At 44.0% G+C, this 17027-nt stretch overlaps 1 protein-coding gene and 1 long non-coding RNA gene across 4 annotated transcripts; one reads left to right on the top strand and one right to left on the bottom strand.

Annotated features, from left to right (window-relative positions):
- The first annotated feature begins 228 nt into the window (after positions 1 to 228).
- ARRDC3 (arrestin domain containing 3) lies at positions 229 to 13814 on the top strand. 3 transcript variants are annotated; one of them, XM_038170350.2, is made up of 8 exons: positions 231 to 767; positions 3444 to 3525; positions 5958 to 6105; positions 7361 to 7463; positions 7830 to 8086; positions 8516 to 8678; positions 9385 to 9539; positions 11017 to 13814. In XM_038170350.2, exons 1-8 carry the CDS (start codon positions 488 to 490, stop codon positions 11071 to 11073), a joined length of 1245 nt encoding a protein of 414 aa, XP_038026278.1. In that variant the 5' UTR covers positions 231 to 487; the 3' UTR covers positions 11074 to 13814. The 3 variants fall into 3 exon arrangements, with proteins under 3 accessions (XP_038026279.1, XP_038026278.1, XP_038026280.1); XM_038170351.2 differs by lacking the exon at positions 11017 to 13814 and having other exon boundaries at positions 229 to 767; positions 9348 to 9528; XM_038170352.2 differs by lacking the exon at positions 5958 to 6105 and having other exon boundaries at positions 232 to 767.
- Positions 1303 to 1783, bottom strand: LOC140000621 (uncharacterized). Its single transcript, XR_011805686.1, has 2 exons — positions 1513 to 1783; positions 1303 to 1481 (listed from the first exon to the last, which is right to left on the bottom strand). It is a non-coding gene; the product is annotated as an uncharacterized lncRNA (long non-coding RNA).
- Positions 13815 to 17027: the final 3213 nt, after the last annotated feature.

The following is a 17027-nucleotide window of genomic DNA, read 5'->3' as shown; positions in this document are numbered from 1 at the left end:
ACCGCGCAGCTCCCCGTGGGCAGGGACACGGCCCGCAGCGCGCTGCACCCTCACCCCGCGGCCAGCAGGGGGCGCACGCACACAGCGCACACACAGCCGGCGGCGGCGGCGGGGCCGGAGGGGGGCGTGGCCTCGGCGAGGGGGGGCGTGGCCTCGGTGGAGGGGGCGTGGCCTAGGCGGGAGGGGGCGTGGCCGGGCTCCGCTCTTCGCGCTTATAGCGGGGAGCCGGCGGCGCGGCCCCGTCTTTGTGAGCAGGGCGCAGCGCAGCCGGGCGGCTCCGAGCGCTCCCGAGCGCTGCCGAGCGCCGGCAGCAGGGCCGGGCCGGGCCGCCGCAGCCCGCCCCATGCCGGGGCTGTAGGGTCGGCGCCGAGCCTGCCCGCCGGCCGTGCGTGGCGGAGCCTCCCTCGCATCGCCTTCTCGTGTTGTTTTTTTTTTTTTATTTTTATTCTTTTTTCGTCTTTATTTCTGTACGCGTTCGCCGTACACCATGGTGCTGGGGAAGGTGAAGAGCCTGACGATAAGCTTCGACTGTCTGAACGACAGCAACGTCCCCGTGTACTCCAGCGGGGACACGGTCTCAGGAAGGGTCAGCCTAGAAGTGACGGGGGAGATCCGCGTCAAGTCGCTCAAGATCCACGCGCGGGGCCACGCCAAGGTGCGCTGGACCGAGTCGCGCAACGCCGGCTCCAACACCGCCTACACGCAGAACTACACCGAGGAGGTCGAGTACTTCAACCACAAGGACGTCCTCATCGGACAGGAGCGAGGTGAGGGGGGGGCTCTGCCCCGGCCGGGCACCGCCGCGCCCTGCATCGCCCTGCCCTGCCCCGCAGCATCCCCGCCGCCTGTGTGTGTGTGTGTGCGATTGATTGAGGAGGGTGAGGACAAGAAAAAAAAAGAAAAAAAAAAAAAAAAAAAACTCTTGGGGGGCACTCCGGGGTTGTTTTTGCGAAGTTTCCACCCTTTGTTAGAAGCGGTTCAATCCTGTTTGGGACCGGTCCTGGCGAGAAGGGGAGGGGAGGGGATGGGGGGGGTGGGGGGGGTGCTGCTGCTGCTGCCGCTCGGCGGCGGAGATTGGCTGCGCGCGTCAGGTGGTGGCGATGACTTAATGCCTAGCACAGGAAAATAGTCCCCGAGCCGGTTATGTAATGGGGGGCGCTCCGCAGACCCCTCTTTAATTGGTATTTTTTATTATTATCACTGCTTTTTGGGGTGCCCCCTCCCCCCTTTCTTGCTGCGCGGCTGGGGTGGCTCCGCTCCGCCTCGGGGACGAGCCGGCTGCTGCTCCCCTTCCTCCTGAGGAGAAACCTGTCTTTTTTTATCTTATTATTGCTTGTTGCTTTTTGTTTTTTGCTTTGTTTTTTTTTCTCCCTGCGAGCTCTTCTTCTGCAGAAGTTTCTCCTGCACCCTGCACGGAGCTGTGCAGAAGCACACCACAACCTCCCTTATCTTTTACCCCCCTTATTTTAAATTCTTAACGCCTGCCACCCCCTTATTTTAAATTCTTAACGCCTGCCACCCACGTTAACCCCCCTTTTCGTGTTGTTTTTCTTTTTTTGTTAATCTTTTCTTTCAACTCCTGCCTCCAACCTCAGGCAGCCCTCACAGCAACCCCCAACCCGTCCCTTGCGGCTGCTCCCCGTACGCCCTGCGGGGGGGGCGGCGGCCCCGTCCCAGCCGCCCACCGCTGCGGCTCGGCACCTCGCGGTGCGTGTGGACGGAGCGGGGCACAGCGGCCGGCGGCTCCCGGCGGCTCCGCCATGAGCCGGGCAGCGCAGCCCCACACCCGCCCCGCTCCGCCGCCTCCCACCGACTGCCTCCCCTCAGAGCTGGCGGCCGGAGCCCCGCCCCCCGCGCGCCGCCTGATTGGCCGCTCGCCGTTTGTTGCCTTGTTGCTAGGGCGATGCCAGCCGCTGATTGGCTGGCGGGGGTTGGGGTGCTGACAGGGCTCGCGCTTCCCCCCTTTGCCCCCCTTTCCTCCCCCCCCCCACCAACGGCCCCCCTCAACGGCCGCCCGGTAACGGTCGCCGCGCGCGGCCCTGAGGGGGGCCCGGCCCGCAGCGGGCGACGTGAGGGGGGCGCGGCGGAGCCTTCCTCCTCCTCCTCCTCCTCCTCCTGCTGCTGCTGCCCGCCCCCCGGTGTAATGTATACCGTACGTATACGCGCGGCTGGCTGGGATCCGCTCGCGCCGGTTTAGGCCGGTCCTCTCCTGCTCCAGCCGGGGCCGCTGACTGACAGCGCGGCGGGGCTGCTGAGCTGGCAGGGCGGCCGCGGGGCCGGGCCGGGCCGCGGAGACAATGAGAAGGGGGGCGAGCAGCACGGCCGCCCCCTTTCCCTCCACCCCCTCCTTCCCCCCCTCCCCGGGGCCCTTCTGCAGCCTGGAGGGGCGTTTGTGCCACGCGTTGCCTCTCCTCCTGCCCCGCTTCATTTATTCATCGTTTTTTATCGTCGTTTTTCGCCCTGGCGCGGTATCCGAACACAAGCACCCGTGTCTGTACAGGACAATGGGAGCCTAAAATCCGGTGTGCTTCCATTACAGCTCCTCACTATTAAAGCAGTTGCCTTCCCCACATCGTCCCGCTGTACCTGTGAGGGTGTTCTGGCCCTTCTGTGTAGGAGGTGCTCGGATATTATTTATTTTTTTCCCCCCCCTCTCAACTTTCTGCTGCGACAGAGTCAGCGTTTTTTCTGTTTTTTGTGGTAATTATATCGGAATAAACCACAAATTTGTGGCGGTGTTTTAAGCAATAGGAGAAATCATAACCACAAGCAAAGGTCGGCATTCTTGGAACTGGCAAATACTTGCTCTCCAACCAAGACTGAGTTAAACTCCCGAGATTCCGTGGGTTACCTCCACACAGTGCTGACCAGGCAGATTGCCCTTTCTCTGTGCCCATGAATTTGTCTGGTGCTTTCCAGGTGGTGCTCGGACGCCTTTTCCACCACCACCCTCCTCCCTTTTCACAGCCTTTCTTTGGTGATTTCGTTTTTGGGTGCTCTTGCCAGCCAGCAGAGCAGAGGGACCTGAATCACAAAGTGTAGTCTTACACAGCAAACAGCTTAAAGCCACGTATAAGACCAGTTAATACCACAAAAGAGGTCTTTCACATTTTAAATTTTAACTGGAAATCATTGTCAAAGCGTGGTTTCCACTACCAATCCTTCAGGCAGACCTTGAAATGGCAGCAGTGACAGCTGTGTCCCCGTTGAGAGGCACGGTTATGAATTAGAGCAAATGAGTCTCCACTTTCTAGCAAACCTGCCCATTTTATGCACCTCAAGTGCTGCAGCCCAATCCAGAAGGCCAGGTTCCTGGGACACCCTATTTAAAGCCTTGCAGTGAGCGTGCAGATCCCCTTCATTCCACAAGAGAGGCCTGTGTAATGTGCTCTAAACCTAAAACATTTGCCGATGGGTTATCATGTTGGGTTTTTGCCTCCTAGATGATGACAACTCCGAGGAAGGCCTTCACACAATCCACTCGGGAAGGCATGAATATGCATTCAGCTTCGAGCTTCCACAGACGTAAGTGTGCCTGCCTGTAATGTGCCACAACGCCCAGAGGCGCGCCCGCTTTGGGTGGAGGGGAAACCTTTTCAATGGTGGCAGGAATTGTGCTGCCGCAGAGGACATCATCTCCTTCAACTGAAGAGGTTGCTTTCCCACTTCACAAAATGGGAGCATGTTGCTGCCCGGCTCCTGCCCACTCAACCAAGTTGTAACTGATCCAGTGTCTTACAGTATTTCACCCTTTTCCCAAGCTGAGGGGTGCGTTGAACTGGTTTGAGTCCTGCAGAGCGGCTCAGGTGCCTTCTAACCCAGCCTGCTGGCGTGAGCCGCACAGGCCAGCAGAACTAGAGATAAGACTCCAGCTAGATTGTCTGGGCTCTGGCCGGAATAGATGTGACCAGTTTAACTACCTCTGAACAAAAGAGGAGATTGTTCTGGTTCAAGTAGGATATATGTGCACGGGCTGGTCTCTGTGCAAAGAGCCTGGATTGAAATGAGCAAATGGATAAGGAGATGAGCCCAGAAACATTCCTGTGCAGCATCCCATTTGTCTGAGAACAGATGAGTGAAGTGAGAGTGAGAGAAGTGTTAAGATAGAGATTGCTCCCCACTCCAAAGGCTGAAGAGTGTAAGGTAGATACCGTCAGCAGAAGGTTCATACATAAAGGAGCTCCCAGCACAGAAACCAGCTAAGATGCAAGTTGTAGTGAAACCTAATATACAGGAACAGGGAGGATCAGAGCATGGGGAGAAAAATTAGATTCCTCCTTTAAAAGGCTAGCGGTGAAGTCATTAAAGTTGGAAAAAAATGGCAGAATGTTACATGAAATAGCACAGTTTCTCATTAAAGCTGGTAAACCATCTGTTTGTTAGGGGTGCTGGCTTTAGCAGAACCTGCAGATGATAAACACTTCAGCGGGTCAGTTTCAAAACGAGCAGCTCACAGTACATATTCCTGGAACACTGGTAAGACCTGTATTTAAGGAGATTTTTAGAGGAAATTTACTCTTCCATTGGAATCTCAACTACAAAAAGACATAATGCTAGCCTTACCTTGAGTTGGAAGGGAAGAAAATGCAGGATACATCAATGTGAAATACTTAGCATGAAATTAAAGAGGCAGTGAAGTACCACAAGCATTGGTCAAAACAGGCTTAAGCAACCTGAAACAATGACTGTGCAACCAGCTTCTAGTAATACTGTAAAAAAAAAAAAAAAAAAAAAAACTGGTACTAAAAGCGTAAAGGCTTGAATTTTGACACTGCCAATTTGCTATTTCTTGGTACTATCCGTGGAATATTTTCTAAGTTTATTTTAAACAAATTACAGAGTGACAGTGGGAAGGAGGAAGACATTCAGGGGCTTTCTTGATATTTGCCCTTAAGGATATGCGACAGGATGAAATACTGAATATGAATTAGAAAATACCCTCCTTCTGGATCATCAGAAAAGTGAAAATTCCAGATAGGCAAAAATGTCGAGCCTGTGACCGGTAAAGAATCATTCTAGTTCAGCACTAGGATGGCATTCCCAGCAGAAGATAGGGAAGATTTGTGAATAATTTAAGTTACATACTGCAATGTATCAAAACTGAAATGCTTCAATAGCTTAATGCTTTGTTTTAATCAAAAGTACTGACAATTGGAGATATGTAGATTACCAACTTCTTTTGTCTTTTCATTTTTATGATGTTACAGGAAGAAAAATGGTAACGCTGAAAAGTTTGGAGAGCTTTCCGCATCGTTTTTCTTCCAAATCCCATGAACAACTTCTCTTAAGAGTTCAGAGCAGAGTAGCCCTGACCATTTTGTGTGTGTGTACCTATGCATATATACACACGCATATTTTACATGATGTTCTAAGCTGGTCTCATCAAGGTGGAGGAAAATCAGAAGGCACTTCCAGTAGCCTCCCTCTATTCAGAACTCAAAATTGAAATACTTAACCCTATTTAAGATGAAACAAGTTAGACACTACTGTGTGTTCCATAACCACTAAAGTAAACCAGACACTGAGATACCAGCCGGGCAAACAATACACTTGCAGTTACGAAATACAATGTCCAAAACAGTAATTGGTTGATACTGATGCTAATTTTAAGTTGGTAGTCTTAATGTGGCCTTAAAAGGGCATGCTAAACATGAAAGTGGCCTCTTAAGTTCAAAGGACATGTGAACTCTCCTGGCATTCTCTAGTGCAATTCATTAATTGATTCTTAAAATCTGTGCAAAACTGTATTAGGATGAATTGGAGATGATTTTTTCTCCCATATTTAATCTTGAATTTTTCTCAGATATGGAAACTTTGCAAATAAGTTACACTTCCTTAAATATTATAATGCATTTAAAATACAGTTATACATACTAATCCCTAATCTGATCGATGATATCATTACTACAAAGAGTGAGAAAGATTTTACTCAATTTTGACCTTTGTGTCCTGCACAGACCACTTGCTACCTCATTCGAAGGCAGACATGGCAGTGTGCGCTATTGGGTGAAAGCCGAATTGCATAGGCCTTGGCTTCTACCAGTAAAATTAAAGAAGGAATTTACAGTCTTTGAACATATAGATATCAACACTCCTTCATTACTGGTAAGAATTGACAGAATTATTCTTTGTTTCTGGCATAAAAATAATGAAGTAAAATAACTGAAACAATATCAACATCAAACTTTATCTAATACTTATTTGCTAGTTTAACAACGGCTGATCTTTTAAGCATTATATCAGTTTGGCAACTCTTTAATTACTGGTATTTTGAAAGCTAACTTAACCTGTACTTGGAGTTGCTTTGTTTCTGAGATGTGTAAAATGCATTTGCCAATTTAAAATTGATACTACTAAATTGTAACCTGTCATTAAGAAGGAAATTTTTGTGAACTGTTCCTCTGAAATTTTAAATAAAGAATAATACATGCAAGGAACGGTGTAACTTCAAAGAACGTTTTAGAGAGAGACTGCTAACTTAAAAATGCAAAGTGAAAAATGTACTGGCGTGCATAATTGATAATTTCCATATGGATGCTTTTCTACCAATGGGGAGAAATTATCACAATTCTGTATGATCTTTTTCTGAAATGTCATTTCATTAAAATCATTTCAATATCAAACCGCTTTCAATGAGGCAATTAAATCAATCTGGCTTAAAATTCCTTTTTACCCCCCCTTTTCTCAAACTAATCTATGGGAGGGGAAGAGAGAAAAAAAAAAAAACAAAAAAAAAAACAAAGTCCATTGAAATAGGTTTCTTGTGTGTGGGGATGAAAAATCAGACTTGAAGAGGAACACCGGCCTTGCACAAACTCCATTAAAATCAAGACTCCTGTTTGACTTTAATGGGCTTTGGATCAAGTCCGAAATCCTGATGCTGTGTAAAATAACAAAGTCTGTTCATTACAGATGATACGGGATCGTTCAGAAACAGAGGAAATAGCAGTAGTCAGGGTTACAGTACTTTAGTTATTGTTTCTGAAATAACAGCGTAATGGAAAGTCAGAAGATGTTCCAATGAAAAGCTTTGCCAACAGTATGTTGGTATATGTAGGCTATGAAGCCTTTTAAGTTATACAGTATTTATTTTACGTATATAAATTGTTTTCAAGTGTGACAGTAGTATGGGGGCTGGCAGAAGAAACAGTGTTAATGAGAAATGGGATTAGGACATACTGTTTGCCTGCCTAGTGCCATTTAAATTGCTTGAGCTTTTTTCATACAAATGAAACTGTCTTTGTTTATCAACATGGGTAATACTAAGTACATTACGAAAATTACTTTTCTTGTAGATTAAAATACATGGAGATTGGTGTAACTATTTAATTAAACGGGCAATGTTGTTCTTTTCTTGCAGTCACCCCAAGCAGGCACAAAAGAAAAGACTCTCTGTTGTTGGTTTTGTACCTCAGGCCCAATATCCTTAAGTGCCAAAATTGAAAGGAAGGGCTACACCCCAGGTACGTAACAAAAGTAATTAGAGGAAATGTTTTTCCTTTCCTTTTTAAACTTCCATGAAAACAAAATATTAAAACTGATCTTACCATTTCGGTCTGCATTCAGCAATCTTCCCAGTGTATTGTTAACTAAGTTGCTAGTTGTGTCCCCAAATTGCTGAAGGACACTTTTGTTAGACTTGTGCACTTCTTTTTTTCTAAATTAGCTAATGCTATTTTATAAGCCTACCACTGTTAACATCAGTAGATGCTTTTAAATGTGCAATGCAGTGGTAGCAGAACCCACCAGTGCATTAAAATAATGTGCAGAAAGTGGTAATTTGGTAAAGCCTGTGAATAAAAAGGACGTGAAATTCTGTTTTGTTTCAGGTGAATCAATTCAGATTTTTGCTGAGATTGAGAACTGCTCTTCCCGTATGGTGGTGCCAAAGGCAGCCATTTACCAAACACAGGCATTCTATGCCAAGGGGAAAATGAAGGAAGTCAAACAGCTTGTTGCCAACCTGCGTGGAGAATCCTTGTCATCTGGCAAAACAGAAACCTGGAACGGCAAAGTGTTGAAGATTCCACCTGTTTCCCCTTCAATCCTCGACTGTAGTATAATCCGTGTGGAGTATTCACTGATGGTACGTTGGGTGGGGTCTACTTCCCTTGAGTGTGTTCAGTTTCTATCACTCCTTACACATGGCTAACAAGCCACTCCGTACCAGTTGCAAAATACGTACCACAATACATAAAATATTAGTATCCCAACAAAATTTTTGGTTTTAATAGTAATTTGACACAAATCTTGTAATTCCTTAAACTGTGGTGCGTTAGCTAAACAAGTGAGTCACAATTAGATGGGTTTCCCATGCGTGCGCTCGTGTTAAGAATCCTGACTTGCTTTTAGTGTGGGGAGCTTGTCTCCACAGGGATGTGGGCTCTACAACTGACCATTAAGAACAAGGGCCTCATAAAAAGTTCTATGGAAAGAGAACTTCATGTAATAATTGCAAATGATCATACAAATCTACATTTTAATCATACACCTCTCCCTTTTTTCCTCTCTTCAGGTCTATGTCGATATTCCAGGAGCCATGGATTTATTCCTTAACTTACCACTGGTCATTGGTACCATTCCTCTACACCCATTTGGTAGCAGAACATCAAGTGTGAGCAGCCAGTGTAGCATGAACATGAATTGGCTTGGGCTGACACTGCCGGAAAGACCAGAAGGTAACTTGACAATACAAATCCCAATCAATTTGCTACTCCGTTGCTTTGAATTTCATCTGCTTTGTTTGTTGCTGTTGTCCTAGCAGACCCAAATTATATCCTTTCATAATACAGACTACAGGAAATCCCTTTTGGATGTTTCCTTGACACCTGCTTGTGCTCTGTGGAAGGACAGAGTTGCTGTCCTCCTAGCCTTTCTCTCAAGAAAAAGCAGTGAAATCCTGCTGTAAGTGAAAGTGCCTGATTCCATTGTGTCTCAGACTTAGCTAACAAAGCTGGTGTGTGAGAAGATGCTTCTGTTTTCAATAGCAAATCGCTTATTGAAAGAGAAGCTCCTTCCCTGTGTTCTCACGTACCTAAAAAACATCCCTCTTCCATGTGCAACTCTCAGTCTTAAATTTATAGAGTCCAAAGAACGGCAGTGCCTTCCTATACAGAAATGGAACATTCAGGGTGCGTTTTAAATCCTAAGGGAATAATTAAGCCACAGTAAGGAGGCACTAATCTGTTCTTTAACTTGAGTATAGTTTTAGAGTAAAATAAAATGGCCGTTTCTTACTCTTCCTTTCATGTTGAACAACTTTTTAAGTTGATTTATCTACCTGCTGGTGCATCTTACAATGACAAAAGTTTAATATTTATCATGTTATATATTTTGACATGCATAAGAACTGTTGTTCGAACTGCGTGTACCTTTTCCCTGCAGCACCTCCTAGCTATGCAGAAGTGGTCACGGAGGAGCAAAGACAGTCCAGCCTTGCACCCTTAGCTGCTTGTGATGACTTCGAGAGAGCTCTGCAAGGACCGTTGTTCGCATACATCCAGGAGTTCCGTTTTCTGCCTCCACCCCTCTATTCAGAAGTAGGTACCTCAGACAAAACACAATATGGGGATTAATTCACTCTTTTTCTGAACTCTGTGTTGTGGAATACATGCAGGAAGTGTTTTCTTAATAAAATCAGGAAAATACACTAAAATGCTTTTAGCCAAGAAGCAGCAATAAGATAACTTCTTTTTTATTCTCCTTTTTAAATCAAGATGCAGATGAATTGTGTCAAGACGCTTCCATGCCTGCTTCACAGCATGGGTTACCCACAATTTTTTTTAATGACTTGTGCAACCTTAAATTTGAAAGGTGCCTTGTCAAGTGTCTTGGCTTGACTCTCATGCTCTTTACTGTACAATTCTAATGATTTTTAGAAATTTCCTGAGTGTTGTTTGGAATGACAGCAACTGTTTTTACACGTGTACACACACTTGTGGCTCTGTCTGTGTATGATTTCAGAAGCTTCATGTAGAAAAGGAACAAAGGTATTCTTACACAGGCATTTCTTCGGCAGTTGCGTTTTAGTTCTGGAAAAGCCACTGTGATAAAAAGAAAAGCTTGACTGTGATAAAACTTTAAAAGCTTCCTATGGTGGTATCTTCCAGGTAAAAGCAGTAGTATAGGACAAAAGAAAAAGTGCTGTCCTTCGGCTAAAGCTTGCCTGAATTCACTCACTTCTTAAGAAAATAGCAATATGTAGCATGATGCACCATTCCCCCCCCCCCCCCCCCCCCCCCCCGATTCCTTTGCCTCTTGAAACACCAGCCTGCTACTGAGTGGGCAGAAAGGGCCACTTCATTTGTGTGCTGGAGGCTTCTCTGACAATCGTGCTGCAGCTTAACTACAGAATGCAGCACTTGGATGCTTTTCATTTTAGGTACTTAAAGGTTGAGAATGCAGCTTGCTTTTTCCCTTAAACTGGCAGTATAAAATTAACCACTAGAATGTTGTCTAGAAGTGTGCACTTGGGTAGCTCTTGCCATCCATTATCAGAGTTGTAAGTGAGGTTGTATCTCTTCTTCCTTCTGTGCAGAAAGGGAAGTGTTAAGGTGTAAAGACAAAAAAAAAAAAACACCTTCATAGGTTGAGGATTAAATACTTCTAAATTAAAAGTAGGATGACCTACTACTGATAATTCTGTCTAGTCTGAAGTAATCTTCTCAATTCAGTATTTTTAAATGACTTTATTTTAGTGGTGCAAGTCATACATACCCTCTTTTTAGTCAACAATAAATAATACAAAAGATCTGTGCTACTAAAGCTGAGCTTTTCTCATGATTTTCCATAAACTTGCTGTCAGACTGTAGTTTAGAATCTTCTGCTCTAGTAGTACTGCTTATTAATTTGTCATTCAAAGTTTTTTTTTTATAGTGTTAGTTCAAATTATTTCGGTAACTTTGGATAAGGGAATAATGTTGTACATTGATCTTTATTAACCTTGGGAACTTTCATTTCTGCCAGTTCTCTCTAAAATAACCCGGGTTATAATTTTTTTCTCCTTGTGTCGTTCAGATTGATCCAAACCCAGATCAGCCCACAGATGACAGACCATCTTGCCCCTCTCGTTGAAGGAATCCATAAAGAGCTGACGTGACTTGGGTTTTGAATCGTACCTGCCATGTTGAAGGTCAAAGAATCATAGTGGAGACGCTTTTGAAGGAAGTGGTTTTGCTCTTGCCTGTATGGTGAATAAATGAAAACAACCTGTGATTATGCTTTGAAGCCTACAATAACATTGTAGGACTGCTCCACATGCTTGAAGACCTGAGCTTCCCCCCCCTCCCCTTTAAATACTGGCACATACTAGGAGCAGCCTTACTAACCTACAGTCATGTGTGTCAAAACACTCAAACCACATTGTAAGAGAGGGATGGCTTTCTCTTAGGATTTTGAAAAATTTGCACATGCTCATTGCTTACGTTGTGCGGTTCAGTGTCACTACAGCTTTTTCTCATTTATGCCGCACTGTTGTTACCCCCCTCTTACTTGTTTGTGGTCTGCACAACAAGGAGCAAAAGAAAGCTTTGACAAAAAAAAAAAAAAAAAGAAAAACAGCAGCAGACTTCAACAAATGCACTGACTTTTTCTTTTCTAATTTAATGTAGCCTGGACTTTACCTGCATATGCACATGCTCAGAATTGTCCTAGTAGGCTGGTCATGTATCACCTCTTCAGCTTGGATCCTGTTGTGGATTTATTTACAAACATCAAATGCCTTCAAGCCAATCCTTCTTGCTGTATGTTTTGCAGCCTACTGTAGTAGATAAGCAACAGAAATGGGGATATTATAGGGTTTGGGGATGGAGAGATACCAGAAGGAAACTAATAGACTTTGTTGAGATTATATTCCTTCTTGATTTCTTTTAAGAATTTGTTGCCTTTCTACTATTATCGCAAAGCAGCATTTTGTTACAGACTGCCTAAAAAATCACTTAATCTCAGGTGAACTCATCACTTGCCAAACTGTTGGAATGCTATTTGTTTTGTTACATTGCACTGTTGAATTACTTCTTTGTTTTGTGTTTGTGTTTTGTTTTTGTTCTTTATTTGAGAGGGGGATCTGCAATAGGGACATACACAAAAGTTACAAAAGCCACCCTCATTCCCTTTTCTTTCTACATTATGAAAAAGATGTTCAAGTTGTGAAGCTTTAAAAAAATAAAGGCACAAGTGAAAGCAGCACCCGTAGACACCAGCTCAGCCTCGAATGACTTTTAAAAGGAAATAGGCAAATGCTGTCCAGGATCCATAGGCAGAGAGATACTTCAACTAGTAGGGATGGGAAGGGAAAGTAAATTTATTTTTATACATAGTTACCTAATCACCAAAAATTCTATATATAATGAGGCTCTAGTAGAAAGTATATTTCAACTGCAGGAAAAGCTTGGACTATGCTAAGAGCTCAGTTTGTGCACTTTGTATTATCTTCAGGGTTTATGATACTGTAAAAATAGAGTAGAAGTATAACTAAAGTGGGGAAAGAAGATCAGTGTTACCAGCCATACTTGGGTATTAGTTAGTTGAGGATTGCTTCGAAGATTGCATCTGCTATGTAACTCTCAAGAGCTTTAAAACGGAAAACAGCAGATTCCAGCATGCATTCGTTCAGAACATGAGAAATGACACAGGCAGAGCACTCGCCCCTGAGTGCGCCCCAAGGAAGAAAAGAGTGCAGTGGAGCCGTGAGATCTGCTAACGCAAATACCAGCACTTAGATGCTAGAGATTCATACAAGCCGACTTCCCTTTTCAGAACTCGTAGCGCAGGCAGTTGACAAAGGGACATGCTTCTGGTATTGACTACTTAAACAAATTGAGGCCTAACGCATCATGTGTCTATCTCCTTGTGCAATAAAACAGCTCGGAAGGAAGGGGGAGAGGAAGGCTGGTGTTGCTGTGTGATGGTTGTTCTTAAAAAAACTGCCTTCTTTTTAAGGCTTCACACGTACAAGAAAATAGGCTTTTCCATAAGTGGCCTTTATGAGAACATGAAAGATAATTCATGTTTCACAAATGCTGACAGGGTGATAAAATACAAATGAGTCGCGTTTTAAGTGATTCAGTTACAAGGCGTGGGCTTTGAGCATGAATACTGGACAAGAAGGAAATTGGGTGGTGATGTCTTACGTTATTAGGCCAATTTTGTGAATGTCCCTTCCCTCTACCCTCTCCAACCAGAAAAAAAAAAAAAAAAAAAAAAAAAAAAAAAAGCTGAGGGGATCGTTGGCATAAAAGGGCATTTGGTGGTTTTACTTTTTTTTCCTTTTTTGTTGTGTTAACACAGAATAGGGAACAATTGCTGATATACATAGCATTAAAGTACTTATCACAATACAACGGAGAATTGCATACGAGGCAGGATTGACCAATATTGTAGTAATTGACATGGCATCACAGCCTTTGTGATCGGAGTGAAAAATCCTATAACTTTTATCAAATAAATTTTTTCCGTTTAAATTCTTTTCTTAGTTGTTCAGAGGCATTACTCTTCCACAAGTATTGGTCAATTCTCAGCATTACAAAACATGAGGTTCACAGTTGTAGCCCAGTATTTTATATAGAATTCTGATCTGAATTAGGAAAAGTAAGTAAAATCCAAACATTAGAGAAACAAAGTGCAATATTAAATGTTTGCTTTATAGATTATATTCTATGGCTGTTTGTATTTTTTTTTTTTTTTTTTTTTTTAGTTTTGGTGCTGAATATGTCCTTGTAGACTCTGTTTCAAGAAAACAATATGTGGAAAACAATTTAATTTTTCCTATTGCTCTTACTTGTGGAAAATAAACTTTTTTTTAAAAAGATCTTAAATGTTTTCAGCGTAAGGCTGAGTTTCTTACATGTGACCTAAACGTTTTGTTCAAAGACCGTCCGGGTGTAAAATGATGTAGGGGAATCGCAACGATGTCCCTCTGCGGGACATGCCATGCCAGTGCAGGACCTTTTTGGGGTGGGAGGAAGCTGTGAGGGGATTTTCTTCAAAGGCAGGAGGGTCTGGTGCACACAGCGGGGTCCGGGAGGTGCCTCCTGTTCCCCCCTGTGGAAAACCAGCCGCAAAAAAACGCCGCATGCCCTGCCTGCAGGACGGTAGCACAGCTCCGGGCACTCAGCGGCATGGCCCTGCCGTGGCATCTTGCTTCCGCATACCGCACGCAGCTGAGCCCGCCACGGTGTGGATTATCCTTGTCCTCCGGCACCAGCGTGTTGCTTGACCTAAGAGCAGGTTCAACAGGCCAGCTGCCAGGGCCACGGGAGGCCGGCGCGCACGGGGCTCCTGACGATTACTTTATACCAGGACAACCTTTTTTTTTTTGCTACCTAATTTCTATTGCTGCATGGCAGCGTTGGAATTTAAATTCACATCGGTGTCATGTAAGGGACAGGACTGTCTAGCAGTTTCGGGCAGTACTTTTTTGAAGTCTCGCGTTTTTCAGACAGAACCTCTTCATAGCGATTCTTTTGAAGGCTAGGTTTACTGACAGCGTTACTACAAAGTTGGGAATTATCAGTTTTGTTCTTAGATGTCTGATTTCTTTGCAAACAAATGCTTTGTATTTCTGGGTATTAAAATACCTGTTCACACTTACAAATCTCCTACACTAGGGCGTAAAACTGGCGGCTCTTCCACATCTGCTGCCCATGTGGTATCCGTCCAGGGGATGGGAAGTTACAAAGCTCGCACACTTAACACTTCCAAAGACAGACATTAGGCAATGTCACAAAACTAATCAGCATCTTTTTTTTTTTTTTTAGCAATTACCTCTCTAGAACATGTACATGGCACTTAACCCCTGTTTGGGGCTTTGTAGGGCTGGATTTGTGTGACAGCTCTTCCACTTTCTTCCCTGGGAGACCAACCTGCAGAGGCAGACAGTCAGGCGTGCTCCACCTGCCCCGCAGCTGATACCCTTGAAATGGGAAATAATTAACCTATTTCTTCTCCCGGCAGTCGCTCCCTCCTGGAACTCCCCTGCCCAGCTACAGCCTGCTATTTTTAGAGCTGGATCTCCCTGCCTCCTGACCTCGCGGACATCAGGACGCGGCAGTAGCTTCTGAGCTGGGGCCAGATGCGGCCACGAAATCCGAGTTGGACGGCGAACCCTTCGTCTGATCCAGCTCCTAACAGACGATTCCGCGCTCCGAAGGACGTCGCGTTTTCGGTGTGCTCCAGGCACCTTGCTGCTGACGTTAGCCAGGCTCGGGTGAAGGACAAGGACCTCGAATAGCGAAGGTGAGAGCTTTAAATGTAACAAAAACATCAAGTGGTTTAGGTGCATTTTTAATGGGGTAGGAACACAAGAGTTAAAAAAATAAAACCAACCCTAAGCCCAGGAACTAATCATAGAGTGCAAGGCCTGGTACTAAGTGCTCATACTGAAATCTTACACAAGGAACACAAAAAAAAACATCCCTGTGATGGTGCATCAGCATCAGGGAGAGAAGCGAGCCCCACTGCCGTCTCCCCGCAGGGTTTCTAGCAGGACCTGCTAGCTGCTGGCTGATTTAACAAATGTTATTTCTAAAATTTATTGGTGAGCGTGATGCCATTCAGTCTTTCTCCACAGACATAGTGATGCTCCCGTTTTCGAATGAATATATGGGAGAAGCACAGGAGGAGGGATAAATCATCGCAAAACGTAATATTTTTTTATTATTTTTGTCTGAAAATTAATGAAATTGCCTAGGTCTAAACAAGGCCTTGCTGTCATCAGGCTGCCTAGATTCAAAATGAAACTTCCCACTAGAGATGGTCACAACAACATTGAAGGCAAATTTGTCATGTTTGTCCCTCAGCTAACAAGCAGCACTTAATAAATCCTTCCATGGTTCCGCTAGCTCTGTTAAATACGCACAGTGTTCCCTGGGTAATGATTTCTGATTAATAAATGTGTTTTACTATTATTATTATTATTTACACCCTCATTTGGGAGTAAATTCTAAAGCCGTTGAAGTCTGCTAGCACCAGTCCATTTTTCTGGCTAGCCAGGCTAAGAGGAAGCATCTCCCTAACATCTTGAACTCCAGCTCCCATTTCCAAAACTGTTTCAGTGTTAAATGTGTTATAAACAAAGAAAAACCTTCACCGATGTTTTACAGCTATTTAATTATCTCCCATAAATTAGAGCAAGTGTTCTTCATACCTATCTTTTACCAGTTTAAGACAGGAAAGACAGTTTTACTGCTGCCCGTTATGTTTTAGTGCATCAGACACCATTAATTGTGACAGGGTTGCACACCTCTAAAGCAATAAAGTGATTTGTCTGCTTTACCACATAAAGATATCCTCCCAAAGAAAACAAATGAAGAAAGCAATACCTGGCCTAGGCAGCAGTAAAACAACATAGTTTAACTTCCAAACCACATGACTGTTTACTTTTCTTCCCAAGTTTTTCCTGTTTTTTTTTTTTCTTTTTTTTTTTTCCCTTATAATTCAGGGTAACACAAGGAGACGGTAACAAGCTTCTCTTAATCCCTTCCCTGACTTCCCTTTTCTAGATTTTATTCAGACTTTCCAGTGTTCCAAAACATCCTACTTCTTTGAATGCTTGTCTTTGCTCCTATATCCTACACAACCAATACAACCAATCATAAAGCTCAATTTCCTCAAAAATAATCTTTTGTTTACCTTCTGTACTTGAAATGCTTTCCCAGAATGTCCTTAAAAAGCCACTATATATTCTCTCCTGAAAACCGTATTTTTAATGAAAAATACCAGGAATAACAATTAGGTAGAAGGCTTGTGAATTTACAGTATAAAACTTTAATTTGTTTTCACGATATGACCCAGTCAATAGGCAGTTGCAACATGGCAATAAATTTAAGGGGTTTCAGCACCCTTACCATGAAGTGTCTCACAGTGAGGACATGGAACTCACCTTGAAGGTGATTTCATCACAGATTAAAAGCATACACTCGGCTGGTTAATGTTGGAATACACCACTGCAATCTCATACTTTCTTTAACCTGTGAGATAACACATCCTAACACTCTGTTACAATTACACACACATGCACCAAAAAATCA

Source organism: Anas platyrhynchos, chromosome Z (assembly GCF_047663525.1).
Source record: "Anas platyrhynchos isolate ZD024472 breed Pekin duck chromosome Z, IASCAAS_PekinDuck_T2T, whole genome shotgun sequence".
NCBI lineage: Eukaryota > Metazoa > Chordata > Aves > Anseriformes > Anatidae > Anas > Anas platyrhynchos.
This window is presented reverse-complemented; position numbering and strand designations above follow the sequence as displayed.